This window comes from Syngnathoides biaculeatus, chromosome 11, assembly GCF_019802595.1.
Source record: "Syngnathoides biaculeatus isolate LvHL_M chromosome 11, ASM1980259v1, whole genome shotgun sequence".
Lineage (NCBI taxonomy): Eukaryota > Metazoa > Chordata > Actinopteri > Syngnathiformes > Syngnathidae > Syngnathoides > Syngnathoides biaculeatus.
This window is the reverse complement of record NC_084650.1, coordinates 30878405-30893955: the sequence shown is the minus strand read 5'-3', so window position 1 is coordinate 30893955 and position 15551 is coordinate 30878405. Positions and strand designations below refer to the sequence as shown.

General features: G+C 52.7%; 1 protein-coding gene across 11 annotated transcripts; it reads left to right on the top strand.

The window, feature by feature from the left end:
- The first annotated feature begins 149 nt into the window (after positions 1–149).
- On the top strand, positions 150–15086 carry mgat4b (alpha-1,3-mannosyl-glycoprotein 4-beta-N-acetylglucosaminyltransferase B). 11 transcript variants are annotated; one of them, XM_061834111.1, is made up of 15 exons: positions 150–1726; positions 6582–6761; positions 7124–7267; positions 7970–8103; positions 8840–8886; positions 9233–9448; positions 9533–9608; positions 9681–9795; positions 10104–10234; positions 11040–11392; positions 11896–11974; positions 12048–12135; positions 13156–13263; positions 13666–13754; positions 13809–15086. In XM_061834111.1, the coding sequence occupies exons 1-15, from the start codon at positions 1300–1302 to the stop codon at positions 14205–14207; spliced, it is 2586 nt and encodes an 861-aa protein (XP_061690095.1). In that variant the 5' UTR covers positions 150–1299; the 3' UTR covers positions 14208–15086. The 11 variants fall into 11 exon arrangements, 10 of the variants coding, with proteins under 10 accessions (XP_061690095.1, XP_061690096.1, XP_061690093.1 ...); XM_061834112.1 differs by having other exon boundaries at positions 151–1726; positions 11040–11147; positions 11208–11392; positions 13666–15086; XR_009797022.1 differs by having other exon boundaries at positions 155–1726; positions 13156–13268; positions 13809–13946.
- Positions 15087–15551: the final 465 nt, after the last annotated feature.

Here is a 15551-nt window from a genome sequence, read left to right as displayed (position 1 = left end):
AAGCGTTTCCTTTCATCTTTTGCGGTCTCTCCGTGCAATTCTGCCGACGCACTTACAAGCAATGACCGCTAGGGGTCAGTGTGACTGCAAAACATGTCCTTTTCGATTTTAAAGCAACTTTATTTATTATTATTTTTAGAAAAAAAAAATGTCACGTAAGTGCAAATTTCAAACAAACAAAGTTGCCAGGGAGACAAAGGAAAAACGGGGAAATAAAGAAGAAAGGGACAGAAACGTTAGCTTAGCCCGTTCAAAATAATTTACGGTTGCACTGGTAGATTAGAAGCATAGTTCAATACAGTCCTAATTAAAATATCGCCACTGCCATATTCACATTTCGAATGTACTGTATATCCATCCATCATGTATCGCTTTTCCGGGTCGGGTCAGGTCAGGTCAGGCTTCCCTTTCCCCAGCCGCTTCTCGCAGCTCTCCCGGAGGGATGCCGAGAGACGTGTCCCGGGGTCGTCCTCGGGGTCTCTTTCCCGTGCCCGGAACACCTCGGCGATCCGGATCAGATGCCCCAGCAGCCTCCTCCCGGATGAGCGATGAGTCCGGCCGGAAACTCATTTCGGCCACTTGTGAGAAGATTTCGCCATCTTTTCCGACAGATCCCAAAGAAGAAAGACCAAAAGAGTTGTGGAAAGTCAAAGGTCAAAGGGCGGAAATGTGGCCGCCCAGTTTGGAGCGAGAGCCGCTTGAAAAGAAGAAAGAATGGCGCAATTTCCAAGTCCTTGGACATTGGCGAACGGCACGAGTAGCCCGATGTTTGCCCTGCGAACTGAAGGACTCCACACATGACGCAATCTTTGCTGCGTTTTGACCGTCCAAACTTGCTCGTTAACACTGTTGACCTTTTGGGATGATGTTTCATTTCCGAGGTCTCGCATTTTTGGTGGACGAAAGGACGACTTTCTGGAGGCTTGGAGCAAATCCAGCTCGGTCCGGCGTGCGTTGCCTGCCGCCGGGGCACCTTTTGAAAAATACGTCGCACGTGAAAATGCCACTTTCCAAACCGGTTCAAAGTGGCGAAAGGGATTGTGGTCTTCCCTGGGGGGTGCGCACATTTCTGCCAGGCCAGCTATTTTGTCTGCTACTTTTGCGCTCGCCGTCGTCATCTCACCGCACCGCACCGCACCGCACAAGCATCTGCGGCGTGTTCCCAAATGATCACTTCGAAGTTGAAGTCTTGAGCCCTTACTGGACTCTTGCATCCTTTCCTGCTTTGTGCCAGTCCTTATTTAGTCTCCAAAGTATTCTCGGTCAAAATCGTGATTCTTTTCTTTTGAGCGCGTCAAGATGAATTTTCATTTTTCAGCGCCCACGATCCAAACGAGGAAAAGTGTAAGTGTGTGTGTGTGTGTGTGTGGGGGGGGGGGGGAGATGACGTCAGGGGAGCGTCCGAATTGGACGCCAGAAGATTGGACGATCAACGGCGTCTCGCCCGGTTTGGGTGAAACATCGGGAGCATTTGGCTGGCGAGGTCTGTCCCCTCGTCTGTCTCCTCGTCCCCTTTCCACGCCCCCTCCCCTCTCCCCGCGATCGGGTGCGTGCGGACATGCTGCCGGTGTTGTCGTCGTCGACGAGGAAGAGGAGGAAGGGATGAGGTTCCGAAATGCGTCCTTCTTGACGCTGTCCCTGCTGGGCCTGTGCGGGCTGGCCTCGCTCTCCTGGTTCGCCGCCTTCAGCAGTTCGGGAGGAGGTAAGACGCCGTCGACGTCTGCAGGTGAGGCGGGCGCGTGTGGAGTGGCGCTGGGGGGCTCGGAAACGGGCGCCCCGGTTCTTCGCGACCGTCTACTAGCTCGGCTTCCGAAGGTCCGATGCAATTGCTGTGCTGCACAGCACTAGGTCAGTGTAGTAGTCCTAACCGCGTCAGGAGGAGGAGAAAAAGGGTTACTAGTGCGTGCCAGTCACATCCAGGCTCCCAAATGCTTTCGTAGAATGGCGAGGCTGCGCTAGTAGTAGAAGAAGAAGAAGAAGAAGAAGTGCTGGAACACTTTTAGTCTCCCAACTGCTATTAGGTCCCTTTTGGACTACTAGTACACAATTAAGCCTCACTACTACCAAACTCCCTTGCTGTCATAGTAACACTACTTACTGGACGAGGTGTGTCACGCACTAGTAGCCTCCTCTCCATCCATCCATCCATCCATTCATCCATTTTTTTTGAGCCGCGAGCGTCCACCTTGAACTGGTCGCCAGCCAATCGCAAGGCACGTAGAACCAAGCGACCGTTCGGCTTACGGGCAATTTCCAGTCTTCAGCCAACCTCGCGCGTGTGTTTTTGTTTTTGTTTGGGCAATTAGCCACGCACGCAACACAAACCCCACACAAGATTTGAACGCGCAACCTGAGCCTCTCGATGTCGCACTAGTTGTTGTCCAACTTATCCTAGTGAAACGACGACGCAATAAATGGCAGACTAGCCGAAGAAAAGCGTCTTTTTCTGGCGCCATTTTTGGCCTTCTTCCAGGCACGTGCTGCACTGCACTAGCAACTAGTAGGCATGAGCCGCGGCACGAGGAATGTCCCGGGAACAGCAAAACGAGTTTGCCAAAGTTGTCGTACTAGTGCACAGGTTTCTTTTTGTTACTCATGAGGACAAAGTGGGACATCAAAAATATGGAGTAGGTGGTGAAAGGGCACGCTTGATTCGTGGCCCACCACACGCAAGAAATGAGCCCGGAGGTCATTGGAGGAGCGCTCGTTTTGCGTCACGTCGGCCGCCCGCTCGTCTCTCTTCTCGGAGAGTGCTTTGGTTTTTGTCACGCTGGAGGAATGGAAAAGGCCAAGTTTCGTACCGGCAGCCCGGAGCGGTGCGCTGCTTTTGCGCCACAGCGGTGTAAGTGCAAGTGCAACCAGGGAGCGCTTGATTTGTGGAGTCGGGGCACTTTCACACCAGGCCGTCACACGGCTGCTGCTCGCGTTGGCTTTTATGCATTTGCGTGCGAGTGTTTTTTGTGCATATTGGCGTGTCGGTGTCCCGCTCGGACTTGGCCTCGGGGCGTCACGCGCGGGGGGACGAGCGTCGGCGCGCGACGTCACGCGGCGTCTTTTGCCGAAACGCACGAGGAGCGCCCGCGCTGCCGCACGTCACGTGACCCGAGAACGCTTTTCAAGATGGCCGCCAACTAAAAATGTTGCCCCTGGAATAGTGGCCGACAAAAATGGCCACCAGAAGAGCAAAGAAGAAGGGAGATGAATGTTCTTATTTTTATCGTTGTTTATTATTATTATTATTATTTTTTTTTTTTTTGGCGCAAGCAACCAATGTAGAGCTGTGTTGCAAAAATATCTGCAATGGGAGTAGACGCCGCACGGATGAACGCAAAGTTTTGGATTCCTTTTGTCAAAGGCGGCCATCTTAAAAGGCTCCCAACATCCGAAATTTGTGAGGAACTTTTTATCGGATAAATAAATAAGTCGCCGGTGGTGCTTGCAAATGGCAATCAATATCTGCATGTTTTTTGTGGGCCCGAACCGCCTGCCTGCTGTGCGGGCTCGGGTCGGGTTTCAGGTCCGGACTCCGGACCCCGGACCCGCATACTCGCTTTGCTCTGTGGCGTGTTTCGCGCTTGGCCACAAAAACGATTTTTTTTAATTGCATGGTCCAACAGTGGGCGCCAAAAACCGGACCTTGCACCCTTTTAGTCCAAAGTTGTCAGCGATGGGCTCTTTTGATTTGCTTTTTTTGTTTTGTTTCTATCGCTACCTGCTTACTGTCAAACCAAACAAAGAAAATTACATGGCAAAAAACGTCATTTCCAATTGAGCGTGATTCATACTGATGGCGCGTGTATATCAATATTAATATCGTACAGCGGCCGAAACTAGTATTTAACGCGTCGACATTTTTCTTGCGAAATACATTTCCAACGGTGATTATGGACATGACATTTTCAATCCGTACGTGCGAACGACAACAATAAGTTGTGCAAAATTGAGAAATGACATGGAAAAAGTATTGAACGCATGAAGCAAAACGGAACAAATTGTTGCAAAACATAACGATGATACTGCGTCTGGTTTTGCCCCGGAAAGTCCACTTAGCTGAATGTATTTATGTAATCTTTCTTAGGCCAAGTAAAGCAGTGGAGAAGAAGAAGCAAGTAGAAAGCTGCTTGCGGTCAAAGAAAAGATCGCGTTCAAGGTTTGAACGCTTAAAAAAAAAAAAAAAAAACGATCGCAGCGGCAGCCATTTGAACACAAATGGTGGGCGATCACACGAAGACAGGCGATACCGCATATTCTTTAACCTGTGCGAAGAACTGTAATTTGCTTCACACGTGACTTTTGCACCGGGACCCAGTCGGAGTTGACCCCATCCCCGACCTCTTACGTGACGTGTGCGCGCAAAAGTCAAAGTCCTCTGAAAGTTTGCGCGCGTGCTGACGTTTATTTAAAGGGTGGTCGCGTGATTGAAGTATAATCGGTGTGGTGGACATCGGACACGCTTTTGATCCTGAGCGCAGAACCCCGTCGTGTGCGTTTGTGCGTCACGGCGAGCTTCGTGTGTTCTTCGCAAACTTGGAATTGTCCTCTGGAGGCTCGTCAACTTTCTATGACGACTTGTTCCCCGTTCTTGTTTTGGCTCTCATAAATACGGCATGACGGCACACGCACGCTTCCTTCCACCTTGCGCGTGCGTAAGACGTAGACGTGGCGAATATTTGACGAGAGGTCGTCTTCGCCGGTCCGGCTCGTTTGACTGACACCAATCAGGATCGGATCAACGGATGTCGGTTGTCGTCCGACATTTGCTTGGCTGGAAGAGAGCCGCTCCCGACCGACGCTCGTCTCCCGCCCCTCCCGCTGCACGTTTGGGATTTCAGGCGCATTATTCGGGACGAGCGCTCACTTCCCGCTCGCTCCTCAAATGCACGAGTGAAAAGAAACGCAAGTGTCATAAACACGTTTTGCTCTCACTCCAAGGCTCTCCCGAACACCAGTGAACGACGCGCGGGCGCGCGCACGACTTTTGCTCCGTGACACTCGTCTTCGAGGCACCAGATTTTGCTCTCATAACCGCGGCGTTACGGATGACATTCACGCACGCGTCACCGCCGTTCATTCGCCGGCTCGCGCGACAATACTGGAAATCGTTTATTAGGTAGTTCGCTTCAAAAGCCAAATTTGAGAGATGCGTTGCACACACACACACACACACACGGTCAACTATTTGATAAATATACTTTATATCAAATATGTAAAAGTTTGATGATTATAGCACAGAGTAAATAAAAAAAAAAATCCCCATCTCGAGAAACGAAAATATGTCAACTGAAGTCGTATTTTTGCTGGACTTTTGAGGTATCGCTCACGTGACTTCAGCTGCATTGGCATTTGGTGACGTCCGCTGAGATATATCAAATATTTCATGCCATTTCATTTTTGAAATGGCATGAAATATTTGATATTGCGCGTGTGGTCTGCAGTACACTCTGGCCACCCGGTTAGCTTGTGTTTTGCTTTCGCAAGCGGTCGGGCGTCTTGGATCGACAAACGTTTCAAACAGCGACGTTCTGTTCTGCGCTTCGAACCGCTTCCTGTTCAACGGCGACGCCTCGCGCCCGCCGCACAACGGCGGCATCGTGCCGGTCGCCGGCTTTGCTCGGTCGGGCCCGTTTCGGGGGGGGGGGGGGGGGGCTCCGCTCCTACTTTTCTTGGGCTGCAATCACGCTAACACGTTTTGGGAACGCGCAGGTCGGAACTCAGAACCCGAGAAATGTCACGGGAAGCCGGGCGGCTGGCCCGAATCAAGGCCAAAGGACGTTTTGGGGGTCGAGCTCTTTCGCGCTTGAACTCTGACCCCCGCCGTCCCTGAGGAACGACCAGTCGCCCCCCCCCCCGTACGCAGGGAGACGGGAAGTGGCGCCAATGTCAACAGGAAATGGGTGGCACTGCGTAGAGGAAGTGATGCGTCCCAATACCTCTTCCACGTAATACTCTGTGAATACGTTTTAAAATGTTAAAGTGACTGTTGTGTACGTTCCCGACATGGCTGCTGTCCACACTTTGGACACTGCACTGCAATCTGTACGCTCGTCAATCATCTTGCGTGTGTGTGTGTGTGTGTGTGTGTGTGTGTGTTTGTGTGTGTATATATATATATATATATATATATATATATATATCCTGAGCTCTTTGCAGTATTTGAGCATGTACAGTATGTATCCAGAGTCTTGTGCCTGTTGGTATTATCTACGATTCGGTCGACGTTCTGCTCTGTGGTTGCGTCTCTGATGATGTCACTTCCTGTCAATGACATAATGATGTGTCGAGGGTCATAAATTTGTGGTGCATCCTGTTCATTTTTGGGGGGGGGTCGGGCTTCTGTTTTGAGCCGCTTATGCTCACAAGCGCGACGGGAGCGCCGGGGCCTATCCCCGACATCTTTGGGCCGGAGGCGGGCTACACCCTCAACCGGGCGATTTGGGTTCTACGGTGCGGTCTCTGTGCTCCGGTCTGGCATAGTTCCGGTCCAAGGTGTGGACTTTTGTCCGTTTTATGCTCTCATCCATTGTCATCCGGTCTGTGGTCTCGGATACGCCGGAGGTGTCACCATGTTGTGTTTTGTTCAGGAGACGCGGTGGACTTCTACCAGCGGGAGTTCCTGGCGTTGAGGGAGCGCCTGCGCTCGGCCGAGCAGGAGAACCTGCGCCGCTCCAAAGAACTCAACCTGGTCCTGGATGAGATCAAGCGGGCCGTCGCAGAGAAACAAGCATTGCGCGACATCAACAGAACCTGGAGCAGCCTCTCGGGTCTGGAAATTTGCAAATCGCACAATCCGAAACGACGCACCGGGAGCCCCGCGATACCGTTGGGTCTTTTTGGGACGGCGGTTTTCCTCATTGGGGTCGAGGGTCAGCCGGCGAGGGGCGGGGCTCCGTAGAGACACGCGACCCCTCGACGTCGGGGCACGTTTGGACAAACGAGCGATCGAAATCGAACAAGCTCGGATGAAAAAGCCACACGAACGACAAATGAACTCGAACCAACCGTCGAGCGCCGCCCGGCCGAAGCCGCGGCGAACTAGCGAACGCTGAAACCGAGAATTGTGAGCGCGACGGGAATCGAATCGAAGCCGTTTGACGTGACGTCTTCTCTCCGTGGCTCTTTCCAGAGGAGACCGGGATGAAGTTGTGGAACGTCAGCGCCAGCAAGAACTTCCTCCAGCTCCCGTCCGTCCTCCATCATCTTCCTCACCTCGGCGACAGCGAAGACGGCCTGCTGCCCGCCGTCCACGTGGGACAAGGACGTGCCGGAGGTGGGGGGGGGGGGGGGGTCGCTCCGTCTGTGTGCGCCTCGTGTCGCCGTCTACGCAAAAAGGGGAAGAGGAAACGTCGGAATTTTGTCGCCAGCCACATTTGAGTTTTTGTTCCATTTATCACTGATAACAACAACAACGATGATGATAATAATAATAATAATCTCCCCCTCCCAGAAGCCGTCACCTCAGGGCGGGAGGGGTTAGTGTGTCCCAATGACGCCCCTGCCGGGGTCACCCGTGACGAGCGGGTCAAAGGCGACAAGCCCGGCAAAAAGACCCCTTTGATGAAAGCACCAAGCGATTAAAGACGCGGGTCAACCGGGCCCGGAGGCAAACCCTAATTTGAACCCGCAACCTTAGAATTGTGGGGCAGTCCGTCCATGGCCCATGTGCCCAAATCTCTCTCTTTTTTTTTTTTTTTTTTTTTCAATCCAAAGCGTTTGGACAACATTGTCAAAATGGCGCCGAAGTGATTGCGGAGTGGACGACGACGAAAGATTCTCTCGTGCTGGATTCCGTCATTTTGATCCAGCCGACCCGGTTCGTCCCCAAAACCTCGAGCGAAAATCCCTTCGGAAGTGAGACCAAAATGACGAGGCCCATAAGATAAAAATGACCGTCAAGTCCTGCGTGTGCGTCGCTGCTGTTGCATTATGGGATAGAGAAGGAGTCACCTTGTGTGTGTGTGTGTCCCTGCAGTTTCCATAGTGATGGGCGTTCCCAGCGTGAGGCGGGAGGTCCGCTCGTACTTGACGGACACGCTCGGCTCGCTCGTGTCGCAGCTCAGCGCCGCCGAGAAGGACGACTGCGTCATCGTTGTCCTCGTCGCGGAGGTCGGTGGCGCCGTGCCGTCCGTGCGTGTGCGCTTTGTTGTCGTCGCCGCTTTGGCCAATGAACCGACTTGTTTTTTTTGTTTGTTTGTTTGAAGGCTCGCATCGATGAGAATACCCATGCTGATTTTCGTTAGCCCGTCTATGGCGTCGCATGTTTTATCTCAGCATTTAGCCCGTGGGCTTTGAAAAGAATCAACTACGAATGTGTGTGTGTGTTGCTATAGAATCATTTTTGTTGTTGTTGTGTGTTCTTCTTTTGATGGGTCATCATCGCTACTTTTAGGTTTAAGAATTGAAAATGTGATGAGTGGAAAGTGCAGCTGTGTGCTTAAAATGTAAGAAGACTTAAGTGAAGTAGCGCTAGCTGAAAAAGTATTTTGCGACTTCCCACCTCTGTCTCGCTTGTTTTCTGAAAATGGCGTTTTACGGTAGTCGGCCATTTCCCGACAGGGACGACCCGCACGCACGCACGCACGTCGGTCTGTAAAAAGTCGTCAAAAGTCTTTTTTTTTTCTTTTTCTTCTGATTAACGGCGGCATTAAGCTCCACCCCGCCGGGCCGTCGGTGCCGCCGAATCAAGCGGCCGCCGGTGACTCGGTTTGCCTGAACTGGCAACTCGGACGCCGCCTGAGTCGCGGGTCTCCTCGCTGCCTGATTGGCTGAAATGATGATGTCATCAGTGTTTTTTTTTTTTTTTTTAAAGATTGTGAACGTGTTTGTGTGTGTGCGCACGCAGGCAGACCGTCAGTACGCCTTGAGCGTGGCCGACAACCTGAAGCTCCTGTAAGTGACGTCTGCGTGATGTGAAGTTGTTACCGTGGCAACACACCGCTCTTCGGTTGACATCTTTTAATGTCTGCGTGTATCTCCGCTGCCGCGACAAAGCACCGGCCCGCATCCTTCTGCAATTCGTTTCGTATTCCGATCCCCACGGAGGTCGCCTGGCTCGGCCGGGATCGGTCGCAATTTACTGCTGGTTTGTTTGTCGTTCTTCCCCTCGTGTGTTGTCACAAACGTTTCCCTTTTGTGTCTTTTTGATGGTGCGCGATTTCATTTTTGTGCCTGAATGAACGCAACCCCCATTTCAAAGCAGCCACTTGCATGATCAGCATTGCTCTGATATTTGCAGTCCATTTTTTTTTTTTGTTTGCGGGAGCGCTCGGCCTTCCCGCGTCCTTCCCCCGGCGTCGTCCGTCGGAGCAAAGACGGCGTTTGTCGCGTTTGTCGTCAGCTTCCCGTCGGAGATCCGCTCGGGCCTGCTGGAGGTGGTGTCGCCGTCCGTCCACTTCTACCCGGACTTGTCGCACCTCCGTGAATCTTTTGGAGACCCCAAGGAGCGAGTCAGGTGGGGTGCGCCAGTCCCGCCAATCGTTTTCTCCCTCAGGGATTCCTCGTCCTCATGGACTTGTTCTTGTGGTTGGGCCGTCAGGTGGCGCAGCAAGCAGAATCTGGACTACTGCTTCCTCATGATGTACGCCCGCACCAAAGGGACGTACTACGTGCAGGTACGCGGGCGGGCGTCCGTTCCTGCACCTGCGCAAGGTTGACCCGCGGGCCCGTGTTGCGTGTGGCGCCAGCTGGAGGACGACATCGTGGCGCGACCCGCCTACTTGGGCACCATGAAGAAGTTTGCCCTGCAGCAGCCCTCCGACGACTGGCTGATTCTGGAATTCTCGCAGCTGGGCTTCATCGGTGGGCGCGCGGCGACCTTTCGCCTTCCGATCGAGCGATTGAATCAAAAGCGTGCGACAAATTGCCTGTGCCTTTTGTGCAAATCGAGAGGATTCGTATTCCGACGGCCGTCGGTCGGCGCGAATCGACGCGCATACGAATACGCGACGGCGACACGTGGGCCGAAAATCCCGATACTGAAAGAAATCCCAGTCCTGATCTCCGTTATTCAGAGCTTATGATTTTGATAGAAATCCACTCTTGCATGGATGTGATTTTCGTTTCGAAATTTGAAAATGTAATAACCACGTCGCTTTTGACGCGTGCAGGAAAGATGTTCAAGACTTCGGACCTGTCCCTGATCGTGGAGTTCGTGTTGATGTTCTACAAGGACAAACCCATCGACTGGCTGCTGGATCACATCATGTGGGTCAAAGTGTGCAACCCGGAGAAGGACGCGGTCAGTCGCTGCCTACTCGTGACCTCTGACCTACCTTTGTGACCGCGCACTTCCGGGTGGCAGAAGGCAGACCTTTGAGGGTTTCTTCTCTGGGTTGCGCGGGGTCCGAAACGTACTGGCCCGAAATGATCAGCGGAGGTCTGGCTCAGCGGGACTGCCGGCGGAAAGAACCTTCTAGAAGGGACAGCGGTGGTCCCGTTTGACTGGCGCAACGCCGGAGGCCCAGATGGAGTCGAAAAATAGAGGCGCCGGGATGGATCAGTAAAAGTAGCCGACGACGTGTCCGGAGTAAAAAGTATCCCGCATCCTTCTTAAGGACAATCGGGACTTGCGCGACGTCGCGCGTGATTCCCAAGACCGTCGCTGCGTTTGGAAGCCTTGGCTCCGCCCTGGCTCCCGAATCACCACGAAATGAGCATTTGGAGGGATTAACGAGGGCAGCTCCCCGACTCCCAAATGGCTCCAAAAGCTCTCCAAACTAACCGGGTCCGCTGTGACAAAATCCCGACGTCGGCGAGGACGACAGTGGCTGCGTTAGGAATCGTTCTCTCGTTGCCGCGAAGGGACTTCCGGTGGGCATCTCGGGGACTGAGCAGGTCTGCTATAAAAACGACAAACATCTCCCCATGGAACCCGAAATCCAAATTTGCAGTTTGAATGGAAGCAGAATGAGATACTTGTCACCGTTTCCGCCACCTGAAAGTCGCCCCACGCCAGACATCTTCTTTCTCATCATCATCATCATCATCATCATCATCCAAGCCAGAAAAAAAAAAAAAAACCCCAAGCGTCTTGTGGTCCTCAGAAACACTGCGACCGGCAAAAAGCCAACCTGAGGGTCCGCTTCAAGCCGTCTCTCTTCCAACACGTGGGGACGCACTCGTCGCTGGCGGGCAAAATCCAGAAACTGAAGGTGAGCCGCGCCTCGACGTCTGCGCCGCTGCCGCCGACGCCGACGCCGTTTCGCCTTCAGGACAAGGACTTCGGGAAGCAGAAGGGCCACGCCAACCCGCCGGCCGAGGTCACCACCAGCCTGAAGACGTACCAGCACTTCACCCTGGAGAAGGCCTACCTTGGCGAGGACTTCTTCTGGGCCTTCACGCCCGCGGCGGGCGACTTCATCCGGATACGCTTCTTCACGCCCGTGCGCGTCGAGAGGTGGGTGCCGCGCGGGGCTCATCACTTTTCCAAGTCGCGCTTGCAGCAAGCTGTTTATTCCTCACTTGCGCTGGACTTTGTAGTGTCAAACAACACCCGCACGCGCGCGCACACAGAAAAACGGATACATGTTGGACCAAAGGCGAGAGTAACAAAAGTCACTCGCTTCGTGTTAACACGCAACACAGAATACAGAGCAAACGTTTTAGAGGACTCGTAACATCCTTTTTTTTTTTTCCACCCGCGCAACGACGCAAACGTTGACCACGGCCGCTCGCGTCGTGGCCGAGCAGCTCCGACTCGCGTTTGGAACGAAATGGATCGAACGCAACAATTTTTTTTTCTCTGGTTGTTATCTGGAAAAGACGTCGGATCTTGACGCGCCGTGCGAACGGAACGCTCGTCCTGCAATAGATGACGGGTCGCCGTGCGTGGAAAAAAAAAAAAAATCACAAAAAGTAGCGACTGGTGGCCAACTTTTGGATGCGTCGTCCAATTTTCAGATATTTTTTCCGAAGCGGGAACTTGGAGCACGCGGGAGACAAACTGCTCAACACGTCCGTGGAGGTTCTCCCGTTCGATGTGAGTTCCGCAAGTCAACCGGCCGCCTTTTCCCAGGAGACGCTCGGTGTGACGGAGGTGTGCACTTTTCCAGAACTTTCAGGCGGACAGACGAGCTTTGACGGAGGGGAAGGACAAAAGCCTCAAGTACCATCGCACGCAAGACGGCTTCATCCGAATTGGTCAGTTGACCGCTTGATTTGGTAAAAGAAGCTGCCCGTCACTATTATTATTATTATTATTATTATCCTCCAATGAACCGATGAATTGCTTTTGATACGGAAGGCCAACCGGCTGACGTTGACTGACGGTTACGCCACGGTAACAATTAACGGCGCCCGAGCCCGAGCGGCGGTCCAAAACCAGTTTTCGTGGGAAGGGTTAGTCTTCACTTGGCGGGGTCGGTCGGGAGTCTCTCCATCGGGATTGTCCAGTTGGGAAAGAGCGAATGATTGGGAATACGGTGGAATCCCTGGGACGGAAGCCCTTCATCGAATACTTGAAAGGGATTTTCCTGGGACATTTTAGGAAGATTCTGGCTCTGCCGTGATTCGCAAGGAGGTGGGAATGCTCCAGTGGTTCCCAAGGAAGGATTCCCTCATTCCCGACACCAAAGTTACCGCACGACCTAAACCCGCGACTTAAAGGTGAAGCGTAAAAAAAAAAAAAAAAAAAGTTGATTGCAAGTGAACCTTTCTTCCTGAAAATGCATTCGGATAACAATTCTGAGTTCTCGTCAGACGTGTGCCGCTTTTCCCGTCAGGGTGCGGTTGCCGTCGAGTACCTTTTGACATCGCAAACGACGACACGATCCCGATGTGGGAATGTTTCACCGGTTGAAAACGGACACTAGCGGGACGCCTCCGCTTCCAAGCGCCGTGGCTCCGAAACCACAAGCCACCGCGAAAAAGCATTAAGAAACCACCGAAAAAAGCATCAAGTCCGAGGCCCGCCGCGAATGTGCGAGTGAGTCCAAAGCAACAGGGAGCGCGCGTCAGGATGTCTTTGGCGACTGGCGCTTCTGCAGCTTTCCGTGCTTTGGCTTTCGTCCTCCGACTGCGCCGTTCCGACCCCGCGGCATCGCCGGCCGCGCCTGAGCGCCGCGATCCACTAATCAATGTGCGAGAAATCCCCCAAAAGGCCGCCGAGGCTTTTAGCGGCGTTGGGTTATCGACCCCATCGATCCTTTTCTCTTGTCCTAGGTATGTTCCGGAAAGGCATCGCAGAGGGGGAAGTGGATCCCGCGTTCGGACCCTTGGAGGCCATGCGCCTCACCGTCATCGCAGACTCTCCGGTTTGGATCATTCTCAGTGAGGTCCGACCGCTTATCGGCAAAAATCGGTGTCACGTGTCGCTTCCTGGAATTCTGGAAATGTGAAGACTCGGAATGTATGACTTTGTCGACCTGGGAATCGTTCTGACCGGGCGGTTCGTTTCTCGGATGGAAATTCTTTTGAAATCGAAATGTGTTCGAATACCAGGAAACGAACAGTTTGCTACGTTACTTGCAATTCATGCGATTGGCCGGCGAGCGGTTCAGGACGTACGCCGCCTCTTGCCCGACGACAGCCGGGATGGGTGGGCTTCATCGTGCCCGCCCCCCGCGTGAGGAGAAGCGTGATAGAAAATGGCTGGATATGATGATGATGATGATGATGACGACGCTGTGCGCAATTGTGATCCTTTCTCCTGCGTTGTCTCGTCCTCTTCAGATTTTCATCAAGAAAGCAGAGTGAAGAGTGGTTCCGTCCGACTCTACTGGGCCACAGCGCTGCCCGCTGGTCACACTGTGCAACTACAGGTAGAAAATTCAAAAAAAAAAAAAAAACAAAACAAAACTCAAGACGCTTGGCAGGAAGATGAGGTCACGTCAAACGCGCCGACGCTTGAGAGGCGACGGAAGGACCGGGGCCTGATGAAGATGAGGATGGTGATGAAGAAGGTGCTGCTTTCGAGGCCCGAAGCCCCCTCGGCCGCCGCACGTACCCCCAATTCGATCCTTGGCCGCGACCTCCGTCAGCTCGACGGAAGGAGGCGACTTCCTGTGCGGCTGGCCGACGGACACGCAGACGAACGGACGTTTCCCCCCGCAATAGCGAAGGAGCGCGAGAGCTCACGACGTCCGTTCCCATCACGTGACGGCGAGGCACAGCGTTCGGGAAGGACGCCGCTTTCAACAAACGCTTTGCTGTGCGCGACTTTGTACTCTGACCCGATCCCGGACTCACTTAGGATCAAGAATTACGACACCTGAGAGAGGGACTTTTCTCTACTGGACATTTTTCTACTCTTGTGTCACATCCAGTTTCTTGTCATATCAATAACTGATAAAGGGATACATTCTTCAAAGAATCACCAACAATTTGTATCTCTTTTCTTTCTTTCTTTCATTCATTCTGGCTTCTCGTCCGATGAATTGGCTTTGGAGACAAAATGTTTTCTAAAAACCCTTCTCAACACAGATTCAAAGAGAGTCGCCACAAATCAGATGATGACAACAACAGTGAGGTGATTGAACAGCAAGGAAGGAAGGAAGCCCGGGTGGCACATGCCGCCGTCAGCGATGCCGTGCACCTTACGGAGAAGAGTCACGCTGGCTGCTGAGAGCCGAGATGGACTGATGCAGAAGGAAAGAAGGAAGGTCGCTAGCTGAGCTCCAAGTTGTTGTTGGTTTTTTTTTAATCTCTTCACCTTTCCTACTGTAAAATACATAACGCACATACTGCTTCGGTGAATGTGCCGAGTGGACGTGAATCTCAGGGATGGCTCATTAATGGCACGAGGAAGCACTTCAATTATTTCATGAAAGGGAGCGATTCGGTCGTAGCCATCACTAGTTTTCTCGGTACAAGTGACACATTCAATACGGCGCGTGCACTGTTACGACCCCGAGCAATAGCCAACACGTTCTACAAAGCCAAGCACGTTCTGTGTCTGGGCGCTGAATTTCGAATGGACCCAAACCCGAAGAATAGTGACAAACTAAATATAGTTGGATCGGTCCGTCACGACGGGGAGCACTTTTGGCCCCTTAGGCAGGCTGAAGCTCCCGAGCGGGGAAAAGAGGACAGCGCTGAGCATTCGCCAAATTCGTTCTTCGACTTTGTATTTCCAAATAAATTGTTCAACTTTCCATCCGGCATCATCATTTCGGTTTCACCTCGACCGGGCGGGCCGTGACTTTTCTTTGTTCTCTAAGACGATTGTACCGACCTTGCGGTTGGACTGGCCCAGAACAAACAGATGAGAGCACGTTACTCTGAAGTTCTGCAAGTGATCCACACATCACTAAGTGGTGTGGGTTCGGAATACAGTACATGAAAGAAATGCTCGTGGAATAGAAAGCCAGAAGGGCTCTCCTGCGATCGCCAATCTTCTTGCTCAAAGCGTCGAGCGCGATCGAGTCCACGACGCCGACATCAAGCTGCGGGCGGGCACACAAATAATGGAAAGCACATTTAAAGCTACCTTCCGTATGTACGAGATTGGCTTTGCTTTGCTTTGCTTTGCTTTGCCACAATCGTACACGCGCATAAAGGAGAATAGAAAACGGGATTTGTCCCCGCTTAATCCTCCCCCCCCCCCCCCAAGTAACGCG

Coding starts and splice junctions, on each gene's coding strand:
- mgat4b (XM_061834109.1), top strand. CDS start 1,300: ATGAATTTTCATTTTTCAGCGCCCACGATCCAAACGAGGAAAAGTGTA. Junction 8,104..8,839: donor TCGTTGTCCTCGTCGCGGAG/GTCGGTGGCGCC, acceptor GTGCGCACGCAG/GCAGACCGTCAGTACGCCTT. Junction 12,136..13,155: donor AGACGGCTTCATCCGAATTG/GTCAGTTGACCG, acceptor CTCTTGTCCTAG/GTATGTTCCGGAAAGGCATC.